Source organism: Carassius gibelio, chromosome A5, assembly GCF_023724105.1.
Source record: "Carassius gibelio isolate Cgi1373 ecotype wild population from Czech Republic chromosome A5, carGib1.2-hapl.c, whole genome shotgun sequence".
In the NCBI taxonomy this organism is placed as follows: Eukaryota; Metazoa; Chordata; class Actinopteri; order Cypriniformes; family Cyprinidae; genus Carassius; species Carassius gibelio.
In genome coordinates this window covers 35,426,484-35,446,390 of record NC_068375.1, presented here as the reverse complement: position 1 = coordinate 35,446,390, position 19,907 = coordinate 35,426,484, and the positions used below count along the sequence as shown (strand labels likewise).

At 35.3% G+C, this 19,907-nt stretch overlaps 3 protein-coding genes across 6 annotated transcripts in view; 2 read left to right on the top strand and 1 right to left on the bottom strand.

Annotated features, from left to right (window-relative positions):
- The first annotated feature begins 3,316 nt into the window (after positions 1–3,316).
- Positions 3,317–11,918, top strand: LOC128014160 (F-box only protein 21). 2 transcript variants are annotated; one of them, XM_052597512.1, is made up of 12 exons: positions 3,317–3,576; positions 4,238–4,373; positions 4,511–4,605; positions 4,689–4,810; positions 5,473–5,619; positions 5,866–6,002; positions 6,563–6,699; positions 7,201–7,380; positions 7,678–7,810; positions 9,235–9,425; positions 9,703–9,860; positions 10,104–11,918. In XM_052597512.1, the coding sequence occupies exons 1-12, from the start codon at positions 3,353–3,355 to the stop codon at positions 10,340–10,342; spliced, it is 1,899 nt and encodes a 632-aa protein (XP_052453472.1). In that variant the 5' UTR covers positions 3,317–3,352; the 3' UTR covers positions 10,343–11,918. The 2 variants fall into 2 exon arrangements, with proteins under 2 accessions (XP_052453472.1, XP_052453462.1); XM_052597502.1 differs by having other exon boundaries at positions 4,496–4,605; positions 10,104–11,917.
- Positions 6,506–19,907, bottom strand: part of LOC128014169 (F-box/WD repeat-containing protein 8) — a 35,117-nt gene continuing 21,715 nt past the window's right edge. The window contains exon 12 of the mRNA XM_052597525.1: positions 6,506–6,731. The gene's annotated coding sequence lies outside the window, so the exon portion shown is untranslated. The remainder of the gene's footprint in view (positions 6,732–19,907) is intronic.
- LOC128014176 (calcineurin B homologous protein 3) lies at positions 12,718–18,626 on the top strand. Of its 3 annotated transcripts, none has more exons than XM_052597545.1 (8): positions 12,718–12,831; positions 13,922–13,991; positions 14,342–14,422; positions 15,402–15,541; positions 17,638–17,699; positions 17,779–17,874; positions 17,978–18,025; positions 18,115–18,626. In XM_052597545.1, exons 1-8 carry the CDS (start codon positions 12,771–12,773, stop codon positions 18,196–18,198), a joined length of 642 nt encoding a protein of 213 aa, XP_052453505.1. In that variant the 5' UTR covers positions 12,718–12,770; the 3' UTR covers positions 18,199–18,626. The 3 variants fall into 3 exon arrangements, with proteins under 3 accessions (XP_052453505.1, XP_052453497.1, XP_052453509.1); XM_052597537.1 differs by having other exon boundaries at positions 17,779–17,886; XM_052597549.1 differs by having other exon boundaries at positions 17,779–17,878; positions 18,115–18,210.

Here is a 19,907-nt window from a genome sequence, read left to right as displayed (position 1 = left end):
AGTATTGTTTATGGTAATCGACAGTGTGTCACAGATGCTGAACCTGGAACATAGCTTTAATGTTTATTGGAGAGCAATATCAATATCATCAAAAGATGTCTCAACCAGAGCAGCTACATTTTGCTCCCTCAATTCTAACTTTATATTTAGTTTTTTATCTAAAACCACTTTGTAGTGCATGACAGTACATTATCACTAGATTACATAGCAACAGAATCGTGATCCCTCAGAACCTCATTACCTCCATAGGAAAGAATGTTAATGAGTGTGAAAGAGCAAAACAGAGCGAGAGACAGGCACAGAGCAGTACACAGGGTCCTGTTGAGTGGGACCACCGTGCCTCATGGGACATTAACTCATGGTCCCCGTCTGTCTTTTCACCATCTGTTTTCCCTTAATTCAAAAACACTCCCCATGATGGTTTCAGTGCAAAAATAGGGCATCTTCCTGCAAGAAACTCGGTGGATGTTATGTGCAAATGAAGTGCAGCTCTCAGAGGAGTCCTCTGTATTCCTGCAGAACTCCCAAAGGATTCAGCGTTTGTACAAAACACCTTTAAATATGGAAATTATGATTATTGCCATACAGGATGCTGCTTGCTTTGTAGATTTGTATGTTTGTTTGTTTTCCCCACAAGCAGTCACGGGTGTTTTTTACAAGCTTTTTTGGATTATTTTTAAGGAAAATTTATTTTTCTCCAGTATTCTAAACACAAAAGGAAATGTTATCTAGAATGGAAAAAAGGGGGTAAAGGTGATTTATACTGCCAAGCTCCAAAAAGGACAATAAAAGTAGTCCATATAACTATCTTTCTAGCTTTTGTTTGAGGAATAGAACCAAATCAGTTTGTTGCTTATTGACAATAATCACCTCGAGGCACTCAAATCTCACTTGGAGTATCATTTACCAAATTTGCATTTGTGTTGAGTCAATGACATTAAACCTGACATTTCATTACACAACATGACATTTATTAAGCAGATGCTTTTATCCATCGCAACTTACACACTGGTGTATACATTTGATCAGTTCATGCATTCGCTGAGAATCGAACCCATGACTTTGGCGTTGCTAACAGCATGTTGTACTGTACTGAACACAAACCGCATTTTTAAAACCAACTCCCTTCTTAAAAGCCATATTAATTTGATATACAACTTTCCAAGGTCTCTAAATTGTCAGTATGATAAAAATTTGCTGAAAAGCCTTTTGTACACAATCTCTTATACACCTTCTATCATCTGATTGATGATTTATACTCTTAACAAATAAAAGGGCTTTTAGTATAATTCTAAAAACATCCCCCTTCAGCTCATGATTTACATGTCTGTTGCAAAACCGTTTTTATAAAGAAGATATCATTTTTAGTAATACTTCAAGATGAACCCTTACGGGACTGAAGCAATTCAGATTTGTTTGTTATTCTTCTTAGAAAAATCTAAATTTTAAAGTTAAAATGGATCAAATATGATATCTCAGGCTTTTGACGAATTTTTATTTTTTCATCTCTCAATCATCATTGTATTCCACTGCAAAATGTGTTTTGCCCCCCAAAATAAAAACTATAAAGCTTTGATGATCTTGCTAAGACATACAATTTAGAGATACTAACTTACAATTGATATGTATATGCATCATATGCAAGTAGTCTGCTATACTCTCACTTTGTCATACCATGTGAGCCATACAAGCCCAATATATCAAATATGGCACTGGAAAAAATATATATATATGAAAAATATATTATCTGACTTTCATTTCATTTGTCAAATATATGTCAAGCTTTTTAGATTTTATTTAATTGAAATATCACTTGTCGGAGGACTAGTGTACAAGTCGTATGACCACTTTTATAGTGCTTTTCTTCACTGCATGCAAGGTGTAGCTTGTACACATTTTGTGTTTACATACAATACAACAGAGGGGAATTAAAGATGACACAATTTCCATTTTATGGAAAAGCTATTCCTTAAGGCCAATGAACTGTCTCTTTTCAAACATTAAAGCAGCTCGAGAAGACAGGGATGCCATTACAACGACTGTGACACTAAATGTTTCGGTTTGTTTCCTCCAAAGGGAGTTGAGTCACATTTTTGATGCAAGGACACTTGTCAAAATATCTGCGTATGGGAAACATTCCTCCTCTTTAGAAACAAAATTAACCTGTTGACTAACTATATATCTGAAGCATAGCTTATTATGAAACACATCAGAGTTGAAAAAAAATAAAAAGCTACAATTTAGCATTACTGGCCAATGTAACACAAATATGATTAAAGTGCATCTCTAAAGGCATGGTTTTCAAACCACCTGCATTAACTGGTAACTAGCAGAACACATATATTCCCTTTCACTTCCTTTAAAGCTCCATTAGGTCTGTAAGAAAACTGCTATAAGCGTAAATACCTTTTAACTGGCAGACAGCTGATCACAAACATTAACCTATTACTAACACTTAAGTATTCATTTGTGTAGCAAAATACAAACCTTCACAACAGGACTTCACAACATTAGGTGCTCGTATATGTTTGTTTAGGCTAGTCTACGGTTTCATGTCTCACTGTTTATTGTTTCATAGTGTTTTTGACGAAATTGGCCTGATAGCTTGTTAACTGTTTGCTAACTCACCTGTCCAGCTGTACAAAAAACTAGCTGAAGTCCATGAAACACAAACACAGCTGCTGGTTTGGCTCTTTCAGGACGACAAACCTGAAATTTATCTTGGACGAGGAGGCGGGAGGACATCGCCATATAGGGTGCGTCATTGTTGTTTTGGGTCAGGGATAATACATTGAGTAAATAAATAATCTTCCAATCAGCTATTTCCGAAATGTTACGTTAGGATGCAGGAAATTTTTAAGTACTAAGCATGCCTTAAATGTAATATATATATATATACACATATATATATATATATGTGTGTGTGTGTGTGTGTATGATTTTATGTTTTTAATAACATATAACATATACTTTTTAAACTGTTTACACATGCATGTATTACTTTTAATGATTGTTTAAAATATAATTATTATCATTCACAACTTATTAAGTAAATGTATATATATATATATATATATATATATATATATATATATATATATAATGCAATTGAAATGTATTATTTTTAAAATGTAAAATTTTATTTTTAAATAAAATTTATAGATTGCAATATATATATATATTATATTGAATATATATTCTTTATAGTTAATATTCAATATATTCCAAATTAAAATGTGCATATTCGGATCATTTCACTCTTCGCTCTTTTAGCCCTATGCATCGGAAAGGGGCGTAGTTTCGTGGACAATTGGGCGGTGCATTGATGAGGTCATCGGAGTAAACAGAAAAGATGGCGACGCCATGCACGGGAGATCGGTTTTTAGGAACAAGCGCGGTAATCTCGGAGAGTTTCGCCAAGCAGTTAACCGATTTACCAGCGGAATTATTAGAGCATATATTGTGCTTCCACGTTCTAAACCATATCGACATCTGCAACGTTTCCAGCACGTGCAAGAGGCTGCATGACGTGTGCCATGGCAGGGGAAAGGTCTGGGCGCATCAGTACAAGCTCAGGTGGCATAAATTAAAAACATTTCGAAAGATTGATACTGTACCTCCATTAACTGCCAGTTAATCAAACCATAAGAAATATATTTATTCCCTGATAGGTGGTTTAAGATGTGCATTTAGTGCGTGACTTGAGAGCTGTCAGGTCGTGTTGTCATTCTGCTGATGCACCAAATGTATCCTGCGTGCACACGCAGAGAGATGCAAAATATGATATGTTCAGTTTTTACAGGCTCGCCTCCTATATGTAAAAAAAAAAAAAAAAAAGGAAATGCTGCTACATTATCATTGTTGACAACGTAAAGCGACCTTGATCGCAGAAATGCATGATATTATGTGCTCATAACATGTACTCTTCTTTAAATAGAACTATACTTTTAAGATGATTACATTTAGAGTTATTATAGTAACAATAACTACTGTTGTGTTCTAGCAGATACTGTAGTTGTTTTTTTTAGTTGATACATGCACATTACTTTTTTATCATTATTTTTTTTCTATTATTATCATTACTCAGGAGATCGATATATGAGCACACAAAAATATTCTTTATGACACACAACATTACACTAGCCTCATTTAAGGTTTAACGTATTTGCAGTCCCCTGGTGATGGCCGGTATTCATTTATGTTGTCAAACATTACTGATGTGTCATTAATATTTTAGGTGGCCCAGGCTGCAGAGATTTTATCAGCAGAATGAATCATACGATTGGCTGAAGGAATTCAAAACGCGGCAAGTGGTTGGTCAACAGATAAGAAGAACAGTAGAGTCTATTTCCAAGAGGTTCTTCACAGAAGTTGTAAGTGACTTGACAGGAGACTAAACTAAAAGCAGTTTACCATTTTCTCAAAAATGTTAATATGACATGTATATTTGTACGGTAAGTTGCTTTGGTCACTAACCCAGAGATCTGTAACTCAGCCTTGCGTTGGTCAGGTTCTTGGAGACAGCTTTGCAGAAATCGAGTCTCTTGGTGCTCCAGAACACTTCTGTGAGGATGAACTGCTCGGAATTTTGAACTCAGACATAAGGTTAGAAATGAGCTCCCACTTATTTAAAATCTTTCTTAACAATGAATGGTATAACTGAATTTATAGATGTACTTCTTTCCCAGGAAATGTTTGACACTTAAGTACTATGCAAAGAAAATCCTGTACTTCCTCCGGCAGCAGAACATTTTGAGGAACTTGAAGGTTTTTCTTGAGCGAGCGCCAGAACAACAATCAGCCCTTGAAGGTTAGCTGATGTCACACACACAAAAAATAACATTTTATTTCTTATTAAAAGAATAGTTAGTCATGAAACTTTCCTCACTCTGAGGCAAATAAGATTGTAGATGGATTTGTTCATCTGATCAGATTTAGAGAAAGGTAACATTACATCTTTTGCTTACCAATGGATCCTCTGCAGTGAATGGGTGCCGTCAGAGTCTAAACAGCTGATAGAAACATCACAATAATCCACAAGTGATCCACTCCACTCCAGTCAATCAATTGACCGTGGTGTGAACTGAAATGCTCTGTGTTTGTAGAGAACTATTCCTTTTTATATTGCTTTATCTTACCAGCGACAAGACCGAATGAAGGCCAGTGGCACTGGTATAACCAACAATATCTGTTGTGCTCTAACTGTTATCATTTGTAAATCATAGCTCAAATATACATGCATTATGAACTTGAAATATGTGTGCTGCATACTGGGCTTTGTAATATCAAAAACGTTCTTAATATATGCTTAGCAAAGACTTACACATCTTAATATTCACAATGAGATTAGGCATAGTGCACAGAATAGGTTGATTCTCACTATATTATTATGGATGATTGAGGTTCAACATGAAATTAATGTTTAGGTCAATGATTTGCATCAAATATCACTTATTTAATCTCCAATTCCAGGTGCTGTTTTGGTCGATCAGTATTGCAACCCTCTGGCTGATATCACTTTTGAGAGCATATCTGCACAGATAGAAGAAATCACAGACAAGGTGAAGAAGTGTCTGCGAGTAAAAAATACCGCACATCCAAGTCTACGAACCAGTCAAGGTCAGTCCGCAAGGAGAGATCCGGAAAATTCAATTTGCTGGTCTCATGAGGTCTATTAGTCAGACCCGTGTAGCCAGGCTTATTTTCTCACTGTTGTCTGATAAAAGCTCTCAACTTGATGACAATAAAATGTCTTGGAGTTTAATTTTTTACTTATCTACTTTGGACTTCATCGGGCAACTACATTAGCATTGTTGTTCTTAATGATCCAAGCCGATATATGTCTTCACTGGAGTGTTTTTCCAGGCGACTGCTTTGTTCTGGAAAACTTGGAGCTTCAAAGGCAGGTCATATGTGCTCTGAATGCGGTGCTGTATGACCAGCTACAGTACAAGGGCAATGAGCGTGACTACTACAATCCACTCAACTCATACATACATCAGGTACTGCAATCACATGGGTATCACACTCGTTTCCAAAATACTCAAGTTAGGAAGTGTGGATAACCAGTGCTGGGGGCAATGCGTTATATAAGTAACATGCATTACATCAGCCAATTTTTTAAAGTAACATGTATTTTATATATTTAAAATAAGTAACATTACTAATGTGTGTGTGATAGATAGATAGATAGATAGATAGATAGATAGATAGATAGATAGATAGATAGATAGATAGATAGATAGATAGCTTTGATACAGTTTATTTTTAGAATAATAAGTTTATAGTAAAAAGAACAGTGTTTATTTGAAATAAAAGCTTTTTGCAACAACCTTAAGTCTTTTTTTTTATCAATTTAATGTATCCTTGTAAAGTAAAAGTATTCATTTATTAAAAAATAAAAAAAAATTCTGCTGACCTCATTTTGGGGTGATACACACTTTTTAACAGCAAAAGAAAAAAGAAAAAAAATGTGTGCATTAAAACATTGTATCGAATGTGCAAATTAAACATTTTGACAGAAATGTAGTTTATTTCTCACAGTGTGCCCCCTTGTGGACAGGTGCTGCTCCGTCGGACAGGCATTCCCATCAGCCTCTCTGTGCTCTACATGACTCTGGCCAGAAAGTTAGGAGTACCTCTGGAGCCTGTGAACTTCCCCAACCATTTCCTGCTCCGCTGGTGCCAAAATCAAAGGAGGTGGGCGTTTAACACTTTCCAGCTATTGCAGTCTGTCAGAATGAAATGACATAGCAAACACCAATCAGTTTAGCACTGTTCACAATACACAAAGTCACAAAAATCATTTTAATGTTTATGATATCTTTATATCTTATTGCCACATTTAGAGCTGTGAGATATTATAGTATACATTTAACACTGATACAAGAAATTAAGCAGTTGAGATTGGCTACTTGCTGTATGTGAGTATACTGTATATATGCGGATAAAGATGGACCTGGACGACAATATCATTTTTATTTTGCATCCCAGATTTGTTTCATAGTATACGAGAGCATTCTGTATGTATCCAGGTAAAGCATGATGTACTATATATACAACTTTTCATTTATCACTGAGAAATAATATAATTTACATTTTCCAGCAATATTACTTTAATCCCAATATGCCTCAAAAAAATGTTGTGCTTGCATTAAATATAAAACCACAATGTAAGTTGACTAATGAGTTGTTTTGCAGGAGTGATGACATCTATGACTATGTCTACATTGACGCGTTTGGGAAAGGAAAGCAGCTGGCTGCTAAAGAGTGTGAGAATCTGATCCGACACCAGGTGGGAGCAGACTACTACAGCGCTATAAGCAGCAGCGAGCTTCTGCTGAGGATGGTGGGAAACCTGCTGAACATCGGCAAACGAGGGTGAGAATCACACGTGGACTTTGATTACTTTAGCTGTACTTGTGTGTCAGTGTTCTTTTATATTCATATTGCTGTACTGTTACCTATGATCATTTCCTTAAATCCCTGCACTTACGTTTTAGTGATAACTTGTTTCGTGCTGCTTGAACACTCATTAGTAAGCCAGTCAGGGGATTCTGCAGTTGTAGACAGTGTTTTATGTAAATTAAATCTTTTTTTCTTGGCTGTCAGCTGAATTTGTGAAGTTGTCAGACCCACGTTTGTTACAAGATGTGCTTGCTTTTGTGTTTTGTCTAGGGAAGGAAACGAGAAATCATATCAGCTCCTGCGGGACTCTCTGGATCTCTACCTCACTATTAACCCTGATAATGTGCAGTATCTTCTGCTGCAGGCCCGCCTCTACTTCCACCTGGGCATCTGGCCTGAGAAAGTGAGTTCAGTCTCACAGATGAGACTTAAATGTCAGTAGCACCCCATAATTCAAAGAACAGTCAAAAACATAAAATCTCTCTGGCACAGTGGTAAGCACATATACACTCATATGTCATACGATTGGAAGATTGAATTATTTTAGTATCATTGAGATGCAATTATTTTTATTAATATTTTGAATGAATTTTTATTCTAATATTTTCCATTTTAATTTTAGTTAAATTATTATTAATTTTGTCTTTTGTAATTTTTAGTCTTTTTTAAATATATATATATATATATATATATATATATATATATATATATATATATATATATATATATATATATATATATATATATATATATATATATATTAGTGTGTGTCTGTGTGCGTGTGCGTGTGTATGTGACCCTGGACCACAAAACCAGTCTTAAGTGTAAATTTTTTCAAATTTTAAAAATTTATATTTATTGGGATCAAACAATATTTGGCCAAGATACAACTATTTGAAAATCTGGAATCTGAGGGTGCAAAAAATCGAAATACTGAGAAATTCACCTTTAAAGTGCAAATGAATTCTTAGCAATGCATATTACTTATCAAAGAATTAAGTTATGATATATTTATGGTAGGAAATTTACTAAATATTTTCATGAAACATGATCCTTATTTAATATCCTAATGATTTTTGGCATAAAAGAAAAATCTATAATTTTGACCCATACTGCTAATTGGCTATTGCTAAAAATATACCCCAGCGATTTAAGACTTGATTTTTAAAATAACTAAAACTGAAATAAAAATGCATTAACAGTATATAAATATATATATATATATATATATAATATAAATATATTATTATTATTTTTTTTTTTTTTTTTTCAGTTTTAGTTATTTTAAAAATCAAGTTAAACTACCTGCAATTAGCTGAAATACATTTTTTTTTTCAATTAATGAATAATTTAAGTATTGATAAAATTGTGATTATAATTCAATTTTAGTTTACTTTCATAATTTCCTAATCCCATTCCTGCTTTCTGTTCCAACCACTTTCCACCACTCTCCACACTGCTATTCCAGTACTTGTTTCTTACTAATTTAATGTCACACTTTCTTACAAAATGAATATGCATTGACTGTGCAATTGTGCAATCTGCCAACAGCTTTGGCTAATTGCACAAAATACAAAATGATGGCGGTTATTGTCACACAAATCCCTCTCATGCCTAACACGAAACAGGTTTATAAGAGAGGGTATGTTGCATTTGCATGTAATATTTGGGATGGTGAATAATGCGGCTAAACCGAAAAATACAAATTGTATAACCAGATAACCTCTATGTATAATCAAGTGAATTTCATCATCATGTCTATAGAAATATTCCAATGCAAGTATAACCTCTATGCTTGTTTGATTTCTCTCTCTCTCTCTATCTCAGGTACTGGATATTCTACAGCACATCCAGGCTCTTGACCCGACTCAGCATGGAGCGGTCGGGTATCTGGTGCAGCACACGCTCGAGCACATCCAGCATAAGAGGCATCCAGTAGAGCTGGAGGTGAAGAAACGCAGTGTGCCTGAGCACAGGGACGTACTGTACTCTGTAGGCCTCATCATGAAACATAAGAGGTGGGTTCCTGTTTGTCTGAACATCAAACTAAAGAACCATATGGAAAACTCTTTACTTCAGTTCTCCAGCTGGAGCTTATATTGATGACGCAAATATACTACAGCTAAATAATACAGTGAGAAATCAGACTTTTTTGGCACAGGATGGGAATGCAATCTTCATTTCAAACCAAAAAGGCTTAATACTTTATATAGCTTTAGGTAGAATGTAGATGAACCATGCATTTAGATTAGGAATATTTGATTGACAGTGTTCACAAACTGTTTTCTCTCATAGGTCAGGCTACAACTGCGTTATCTACGGATGGGACCCTAAATGCACCATGAGTCAGGAGTGGATTAACACTATGAGGGTCCATCAGCTGTCTAAGGGGGCTGATCAGCCATTCTACAACGTCCTGGTGCAGGACGGTACATGTAGATATGCTGCACAAGGTGAGTTTTTCTTGTGAGCCAAGATTTAAGCAATGGAGTTCTAACATGGTTTTAATTGTGCTTATACTTTTGGTGTATTATCATTGGCATCTGAAAACTGAGTCTTTGTCCCAATTGCTCTCAATTTCATCAGTGTCATTGAATCATTTATTTTGTGGCAAATGGGTGACGTCGTAATTGGTTCGAGATAATTGCAATCTTAAAATAAAAAGAAAGAAACTCACTTTTTTTTTTTTTTTGCAGAGAATCTGGAGCCTCACTCGGCCCCGCCGGAGATCGCTCACCCTGAGGTCGGCCGCTACTTCACCGAGTTCGCTGACACACACTACATCGCTAATGAAGAGCTCCAGGCGCATTACCCAGAGGACATGTGCAAGACCCTAGGGACTGTAGAGGAGCACTACCACGGTCTCACCCCAAACTCAGGGCAATCACCAGAGCCCACCGCCAATTTCCAGGACCACGATTTATTAGATCCGTAGACCAGAATGCCACTTGCCTCCCTCCCTCCCCCACTCCCCACTTTAGATGTTTGGTCGGTCACTTTTTCCTGAACTGTTATAACTGATGAGGGACTAAACTTGATGTTTGAAGATCTAGTTAAAGAAATAGTTCATCCAAAAATTATTTTTTTTATTTCATTTACTCGCCCCTCAGTCCATCTAAGATGTAGTAAAGTTTGTTTCTTCATCAGAACAGATTTAGCTCAATTTAGCATATTTGTTCACCAATGAATCCTCTGCAGTGAATGGGTGCCGTCAGAATGAGAGTCAAACAGCTGATAAAAACATCATAATAATCCACAAGTAATCCACATCACTTCAGTCGATCAGTTAACAAATTGTACAGAGAAATGCTGCATAAAGACATTTTAACTTTAAGCCATCACTTCTAAGCAAAATCTGAGTCCATAATACAAAAAATGCTTCATGCAGTCTTTAAAATCAAAATCCACTGACATATCTTTTTAGAACTGCTTTTACTGATAAACAGTGCTTGATCGGTGCACATTTCTCTCCTGATTTAGAAAAGACAACTTTTTTACTGTAGAAAGCAAAATTATGGATAGAGGACTCATATTTTAGCCGGAAGCAATGGTTTGAAGTTGAAAACGTCTTGATGCATTTGTTTCCTACAAACACACAGCTTTTCACGTTAAGTGATGGACTGGTGTGTATAATTGTGTTGTTTTTATCAGCTGTTTGGACTCTCATTCTGACGGCACCCATTCACTGCAGAGGATCCATTGGTCTGATGGTGATGTAATGCTACATTTCTCCAAATCTTTTCTGATGATGAAACAAACTCATCTACCCCCATATGGCATGATGGTGAGTACATTTTCATATTTGGGTGAACAATTCCTTCAAGGCAAAACCAGTCTAAGATCAGTAGTTTTTCTCTCACTGATTTCAATTGTACAACATCCTGGTCCTAGATTAGTTTTAAATGCAACTTTGACCCAGAGCTGCAAATGTCGTCTAAACTGAAAGAAACTACATGTGTTGTATTTGAGTGGTTGAGTTACAGTATTTGTGCAGATACAAAATAAACTCTAGCTAGTATGTATACGTGAACGTACACTACAGAGGGTCTGAATATCTGTATATGTGTTGATGATCAACTTCTCACTGAACTAATGCACTAATGTCACATATGTTAATATGTTAACTAACATGCACTTGACATGAGTTACAATCTCTAAAGCTATTATTAATATATTATGTAATATTTTGTAATGTTTATTTCAAAGTTATATATATATATATATATAAACTAGAGAATAAGGGCTCAAGGAATTCTTGGCTCTCTGGGGTTATAAATACAAAAGTATTGAAAATATAAGAGAATCAATCACAATTAAAGAATAATCTCGACTTTGATGGTCTGGTTATTTATTATTTAATTTGTATGACTTATCTACTTATTTTGTAAGTGAAGAGATTTTAGATACCTAATTATTTAAGTGTACTCATTTAATCTTGATTCCCTTACAGATTGCACAGGAATACGTAAATAAAATATTAATTTGGCATATAATGCAAAAGTGTGAGTTGCTCTTTGCAATATTCTTCAGTCATTCTCTAGAACCAGATTGGCATTTTTTGTTCATGTCAGCTTGAGAGACAAATCAAATAATAAAACATGTCAATTAAATATTTTATATTAATTACTAAGCTGATTTAATTGTTATGCTGGTTAGAAGCATTTTTACAAGTCACCCAATTCTTAGTTTTTTCATGCACTGAACAGCTTAAAGTGAAAGTTGGATAATGAATCACAAAAAAGTCAGGGTGGTGTCCCTCTTGTATCCAAAACAGAGTGTGTTTGCATAAACTCTAATGCTCATCCAAGTTACATACAACCTCAAATATTCATAATGCAAATATAAGTATCTCCCACACTATACCTTAATCCTGACTGAAGAAGAAAGACTATATATTAAATACTTTCTCATGAAAATATCAAATGTTTTCATAAGTACCAAGAACAAAATAATATCTTTCAGATAATTTAATCATATTAGTTGATTTAAATTAATAATCACATACAATCATGCATTTATAATTAATTTAATAATTTTAAATGATAATTTTATTGTATTATTAAATATTTTTTATATTAAAATAAGCCATGTATTTACAAATAATTTTATTTACAACGACCCCTAATATGTGCTAAGACTGAAAGGGAAGTCTTCCTTTACAACGTATGGATATTATACCTTTTATATTATATTATATTATATTATATTATATTGTTCAGAATCGGCACGCGTTTAAAAAAACACTGGCGCGTAGCACGTATTTGCATATTCTATGAGGGGGCGGAGCTTCGCTATCAGAGTCTGACCAAAAGTTCTGACCTTTCTTCATACGACTTTCCTACTGCTCTCTTCTTGACTTCAACATGGGAGCTTCTCAGTCTGGACCAGTGCATATGTCGCAGGATCTGGTTCATAAAACTGGCTGTGAGTACGTATAAACTCTTATATATGTAGACAGCGTTTCTATCATTATGGAGAAGCGTTTTCGCAAGTAACTTGAATGTGTGATACACATATTACACAGATCAAATCTTCTCAAAACTAACTGTTCTACCTCAAAAATAGAGGAGAGGAAAGAAAAGTAAATTAACACTTCACAATCAGGTCAAATTCAATAACATGAATGCATTTTTGACAGCATTTATTAATCTTTATGTCAGTTAAAAAAAAAGTCTTTATTAGTTGTTGTGATGAACAAAAGATAGTGAAATGTTGACAAACTGTATTTTGTATTGTTAAGATATGAAACCTTTTTTTTTTAAGTGTTACTAGAATAACACAGACAGTATAGACATATATGTCTTCCTTGTTATGTTAAACATGAGTTTTTCTGGTTTTACTTGTTTTTTTTCCCTGTCTTTTTCCTTTCATGTGTATGTGTGTGTGTGTGTGTGAGAGAGAGAGAGAAGGAATTAACCAATAATTTACTTCATGTCCTTTCCACACTCAAAGAAAAAAAAGGTACAAATCTGTCACTAGGAGGTACCCTTTCAAAAGGTACTATGTACCTCTAAAAGCTAACATGTACCATTTAGGGGTAAATAAAGTACCTTTTAGCTTTTGTAGGATAACGCCCCAAAGTCCTTCAGTTAATAGAAGAAAACAGTGGTCTGTGGCAGAGGTTCGTAAATGAAACTATTTAAAATCAAAAATCATAAAAATAAAACTATTAAAAACAATTACAACTGTGACTAATCTTCTTTAGTTGTTGTATACAGTTCTCATATCCAAAACAACTCAGATGATATGAGCAATGCTAATAGTGACAGATAGCGGAGTGTTTTGGTTTGGTGACAGCTGTCATAAGATAAGGGATTGACTACACTTACTATTTTGGTCAGCAAAATTTCTATAAATACATAGGCCTACAGGTTGTATTGTTGACAGTGTTGTGAGCATATCTGTTCATATTGTCATCCGAGGCATTAGGAATTCATTACAGTTACCGTAATGAAACATGCATTCCTTATTGAGTTTGCATGTTCCTGAATTTGCTGTCTTTTTCTCACTTTAGTTTCCATCGAGCAGATAAAAACCCTCCATACCAGATTTCTGTACCTGACTCGAGATGAAGACACATTAAGGTACTGTACATAATGACATTCATTTATTTAAAACTAATATGCTGTCATAAGCTGTAATCTATCACTCATTTTCTGCCTGTCTTTATTTTATTTTACTTTCTAGGGAAGAGCAGTTGGTCTGAAAATTATGCTGCTTGCGTTTTTCTTTTGAGCTGCAGTTGAACCGTACACTAAATATGTATACAATATGTTGTTTATACCCATTTCACTTCTGATTTTAATATAAGTTCTGAACACATGGTGTATTATTGAACTGTGCGTGTTTTAAAAAGGGTTGTCAGTTGAGACTGATTTTCCTTTATAATGAAGTGTGATGTAATGCACAGCAGAAACATTTCTTCTTATTTCAGACGTGAACACCTTGCGAATGTTAGCGATTTGGCCCTCAATCCAATCCGAAGACAGATCATTGAGGCTTTCTTTGATAAAAGGTGCGTACAGAAAAGAAAAAGAAAAGAAGTCTTCTCAAAATAGTGAAAAAAAACAAACAGAACACTTCCAGTTGTCGCAATGAACCCCGTATTGTGTGACAAAATTAATGAATGTCCCTCGTGGATAATAATGGAGAACGTTCAGTAGCATTTATTTAGTTATTAAAAGCTGAGATACTAGAAAGCATTTCACACACAATGTCTACACCAAACCTGACTTTCAGAAATAAACCTACCTTAGTAAATAGTTTACCGCAGTATTTCCTCAGTTTCTTGTGTAGCTACCCCAACAAAGCACACTAATCAAACACCTGAATCAAATCATTGGCTCCATAAGTGTGTCACATTAGGGAGACATCCAAACTGTGCATGATTACCCGAGGCACACCCGTCAAATTCAAATCAAGTCAAGTCAAATTTAGTTGTATAGTGCCTTTTACAATACCCCAGTGCTTCCCAAACCTGTCCTGGAGGCCCCCTGAACCTTTAGTATGTCTCCCTTATCTAACGCTCCTGATTCCTAAATGAGGTGTGTCTGATTAGGGAGACATACATAAAATGTGCAGGGCAGGGGGTCCTCCAGGACAGGTTTGGGAACCACTGCAATACACATTGTTTAAAACAAGCTTGACAGAAATTCATGACGTTAGTATGTATAATATCTTAATATTTTCATGCCCTATAGTCACTTTGAGCAGAGCTGGGTGATAATATAGTTTACAATTCGCAAAGCTAGATACACTCACTCTCCACAAATATACTGTATCTGGTGTAAAGTTTGACGTATTGGCATTGATATTTCCATGAAACACCCATGGAACCTTTATAGTCCTTTATAGTGGAATGTTTACTTGTAGAATGATTTTAGCATTTATATTGTTCTTCACACTAAGAAACAAAAAAACGGTTATTTTAAAAAATTTTGACTGAAAGGTTCTATCGTGCTTCTGAGTGCTAATATCTATGTGCTTTCTTGCAGGAACATGGGTGAAAAAGAGAAGGGCTGTCTGCAGGAGATCGGTTTTGAGGAATTCGTAACTGTCCTGTCCTTCTTCAGACCACCCAAACCACACACTGCAGACGAGGAGATGAAAAACATCAAGAAGGAGAAACTACGATGTGAGAATACAAATGTTCTTTCTGTTGCAGCTTTCAATCCATGCAAGCTGAAGTTTGTGAAAGTTCTTCAGATATCAGTGTTATTTTAGTATCACTGATATACTAATATAGTTTTTGTTAATACTATGAATTTCTGTATATATATATATATATATATATATACACAGTATTGTTCAAAATAATAGCAGTACAATGTGACTAACCAGAATAATCAAGGTTTTTAGTATATTTTTTATTGCTACGTGGCAAACAAGTTACCAGTAGGTTCAGTAGATTGTCAGAAAACAAACAAGACCCAGCATTCATGATATGCACGCTCTTAAGGCTGTGCAATTGGGCAATTAGTTGAATTAGTTGAAAGGGGTGTGTTCAAAAAAATAGCAGTGTCTACCTTTGACTGTACAAACTCAAAACTATTTTGTACAAACATTTTTTTTTTCTGGGATTTAGCAATCCTGTGAATCACTAAACTAATATTTAGTTGTATGACCACAGTTTTTTAAAACTGCTTGACATCTGTGTGGCATGGAGTCAACCAACTTGTGGCACCTCTCAGCTGTTATTCCACTCCATGATTCTTTAACAACATTCCACAATTCATTCACATTTCTTGGTTTTGCTTCAGAAACAGCATTTTTGATATCACCCCACAAGTTCTCAATTGGATTAAGGTCTGGAGATTGGGCTGGCCACTCCATAACATTAATTTTGTTGGTTTGGAACCAAGACTTTGCCCGTTTACTAGTGTGTTTTGGGTCATTGTCTTGTTGAAACAACCATTTCAAGGGCATGTCCTCTTCAGCATAGGGCAACATGACCTCTTCAAGTATTTTAACATATGCAAACTGATCCATGATCCCTGGTATGCGATAAATAGGCCCAACACCATAGTAGGAGAAACATGCCCATATCATGATGCTTGCACCTCCATGCTTCACGGTCTTCACTGTGTACTGTGGCTTGAATTCAGAGTTTGGGGGTCGTCTCACAAACTGCCTGTGGCCCTTGGACCCAAAAAGAACAATTTTACTCTCATCAGTCCACAAAATGTTCCTCCATTTCTCTTTAGGCCAGTTGATGTGTTCTTTGGCAAATTGTAACCTCTTCTGCACATGCCTTTTTTTTTAACAGAGGGACTTTGCGGGGGATTCTTGAAAATAGATTAGCTTCACACAGACGTCTTCTAACTGTCACAGTACTTACAGGTAACTCCAGACTGTCTTTGATCATCCTGGAGGTGATCATTGGCTGAGCCTTTGCCATTCTGGTTATTCTTCTATCCATTTTGATGGTTGTCTTCCGTTTTCTTCCACGTCTCTCTGGTTTTGCTCTCCATTTTAAGGCATTGGAGATCATTTTAGCTGAACAGCCTATCATTTTTTGCACCTCTTTATAGGTTTTCCCCTCTCTAATCAACTTTTTAATCAAAGTACGCTGTTCTTCTGAACAATGTCTTGAACGACCCATTTTCCTCAGCTTTCAAATGCATGTTCAACAAGTGTTGGCTTCATCCTTAAATAGGGGCCACCTGATTTACACCTGTTTCTTCACAAAATTGATGACCTCAGTGATTGAATGCCACACTGCTATTTTTTTGAACACACCCCTTTCAACTAATTCAACTAATTGCCCAATTGCACAGCCTTAAGAGCGTGCATATCATGAATGCTGGGTCTCATTTGTTTTCTGACAATCTACTGAACCTACTGGTAACTTGTTTGCCACGTAGCAATAAAAAAATATACGAAAAACCTTGATTATTCTGGTTAGTCACATTGTACTGCTATTATTTTGAACAATACTGTATACACACAGTACACAGACATATGTAAACAAACTTTTATTTTGGATGTGATAAATCACAATTAATCGATTTGATCACTAGTACTTAAACACTAGTACTTGAACTAAACAAATAAAAAATGTTTTATTTCAGTTCATATTTATTACTAAACAAAGGTTAAGCCTCACCACGACCCTTTTAACATACTTTTGAAAGACTATTTTGGTAACTTCTTTCAGCATTAATATACTTTAGATGTTTAAATGTTTCTTTTGATGAACGTCTTGGTAAAAGCATATCTTCTTCACTGTAGTTCTATTCAACATGCATGACACTGACAATGACGGCATCATCACGCTGGACGAATACAGATGTGTAAGATGAATTTCTTATTTCATATAAAACTACACGTGCAGTCATGGCTCGTTTGACCGCTGTGGGACTGTGATTGTAGGTGGTGGAGGAGCTGCTGTCCAGCTATGAAATCATAGGAGCAGAAAACGCCAAAGCCATCACAGATGCTGCGATGCTGGAGGTGGCGAATGTCACAGTGGGTCAGATGGTACGCTGGCAAACAGTGATGGGATTGGACATTTCAAAGCTCTGATGTGATTTTGATACCTTTTGATAATCTGGTCCTTTTTTTGTTTTAGGCTCCTGATGATTTTTATGAGGGAATCACCTTTGAGCAGTTTGAGCAGGTTTGCACTTTATAATGTGAATTATAATTAAATAGAATGGTAAAACATGCATGCTGCTCATCCCTCGCACTTAACTGTCTCTCCCGCAGATATTAAAAGATGTAGAGATCGAGACCAAGATGAATATTCACTTTTGGAACTTGGACAACATGACCGTGCAATGTGGGAAATGAGAGTCATTTCCGCTTCACAGCAGTACTTTACATTCAAACTCGTAGTGTTGAGTTAACTTTCTCGGAAATATCTCCAGTGATCAAGATATGGACGCGTCTACAAGTTAACATGATTACATTTCAGAGTCCAAACCAAACATCCCAAGTATATTTGGAAGATATTTACGAACCCTGTAAGGCCTAGTTATTTTCGGACTTCATGTTGACATATGTACAACATAAAGCATTTTGATTCAAACACACTTTCAGGTTCCATGTATACTGTATTTTTAACAGTGGAACTGAGTCGTGTGATGGAGTCGTGAAATTTCCCTTCTGAGATAAGTATGCTGATTTTATTTAGAGGAAGTCTATATTAAAATGTATTAAAGGATATGTAAAGTTTTACAGCATTTATTAAATTGATATTTTTATTATTGTCAGTTGAAACCACCTTTCTTTATATTGAAATTAATAAAATAATCAGTTTTAGAAGTAATAATTTTTTTCCTTTAATGCACTTTGTTAAAGCATTCTGGCAGATATCTATGCAGGGTTACAAAATGCATTCCATACCATATTTAGGTTGTGTGTTCAGTCAAACTCTGTGGTATTTGGAGCAAATTCGTATTTTACTTGGCCGAAGCCAAATTAGTTATATGCCAAGTTCTCATTCTCGAAAAACAAAACAACACAAGAGGAAAGGAACAAGACCAGATTAAATACAGATTCCCTCTGAAGTAATGATGCTGAAAATTCAGCTGCACATCACAGGAATGTATTTATTATATTAAAATACTGTACTTTAGATCGAATAAAATCAGCCTTGGCAAGACTTCCTTCAAATATAACAGGGTTTATACAGAGATTCTTAAATTGAATTTACTACCTTTGTACCACCTATTTTACTACCATCACAATATTTTTACTACCAACACGGCTTCAAACTTCAACTGTAGCAGTGTTAAGTAAAGTGATAAGTAAAGACATGAAATATCTTTCCAAAATGAATTAATAACATATTTAATCACAATTTAATGAGGCAATTATAACTTAATTTCAACACTGGAAGGGAGAGATAGAGAACCAGAGAGAGCGAGAAACAAAGTCAGGAGAGGTTCTGTAGGTGTATGTGTGTTAGGGCAAGTGAGTGAGCTACATTAAAGTAAGAGGGTAACTCTACCATAGGACTTGGATTAATCAAGATATCACAACAGGCCTTGGTCCATTGGATTTACTCAATATGTCAAAGAGTAACAATTACATAAAAATTAGAAGACAGACCTTTAGAATGAACAGCTACACAATGTGTAATAATAAAGTGCAATTGTACACTATAATAACAGTATTTCATTAATAAACAAATAACTTCAACACTGGACACAAGCCAAGCACTGTCCAGAGAGAGAGAGAGAGAGAGAGAGAGAGAGAGAGAGAGAAAACATCAAACAGAAAAAACAAAGCCCCTCTTTGAAACAAATTTCGTTTTGTATTAATTTTATCTTAATTTTAACCCATGTTTCATTATTTTGTATAATCACAACACGTTCAGACATGAACCGAAACTCAGCGTATAGGTAGCCTAGGCTACTCTCCTCACAGATCAATTGTATGTCCCAATGATCACAGTCCTACTACTGATGACCTTATAAATCATAAAAGCACATATTTTTCTAAGACTATAGCCAGCATGTTTAGTTTTGCTTATAGCTTAAACTTTAGCTGAATTT

What these genes read in the sequence shown, in the direction of transcription:
- LOC128014176 (XM_052597537.1), top strand. Translation starts at nt 12,771, where the DNA reads ATGGGAGCTTCTCAGTCTGGACCAGTGCATATGTCGCAGGATCTGGTT. An exon ending in CGAGATGAAGACACATTAAG is followed by an intron (nt 13,992 to 14,341) that starts GTACTGTACATA and finishes TTCTTATTTCAG; the next exon opens with ACGTGAACACCTTGCGAATG. An exon ending in CAAGAAGGAGAAACTACGAT is followed by an intron (nt 15,542 to 17,637) that starts GTGAGAATACAA and finishes TCTTCACTGTAG; the next exon opens with TTCTATTCAACATGCATGAC.
- LOC128014160 (XM_052597502.1), top strand. Translation starts at nt 3,353, where the DNA reads ATGGCGACGCCATGCACGGGAGATCGGTTTTTAGGAACAAGCGCGGTA. An exon ending in ACAACAATCAGCCCTTGAAG is followed by an intron (nt 4,811 to 5,472) that starts GTTAGCTGATGT and finishes CTCCAATTCCAG; the next exon opens with GTGCTGTTTTGGTCGATCAG. An exon ending in TCAACTCATACATACATCAG is followed by an intron (nt 6,003 to 6,562) that starts GTACTGCAATCA and finishes CCTTGTGGACAG; the next exon opens with GTGCTGCTCCGTCGGACAGG.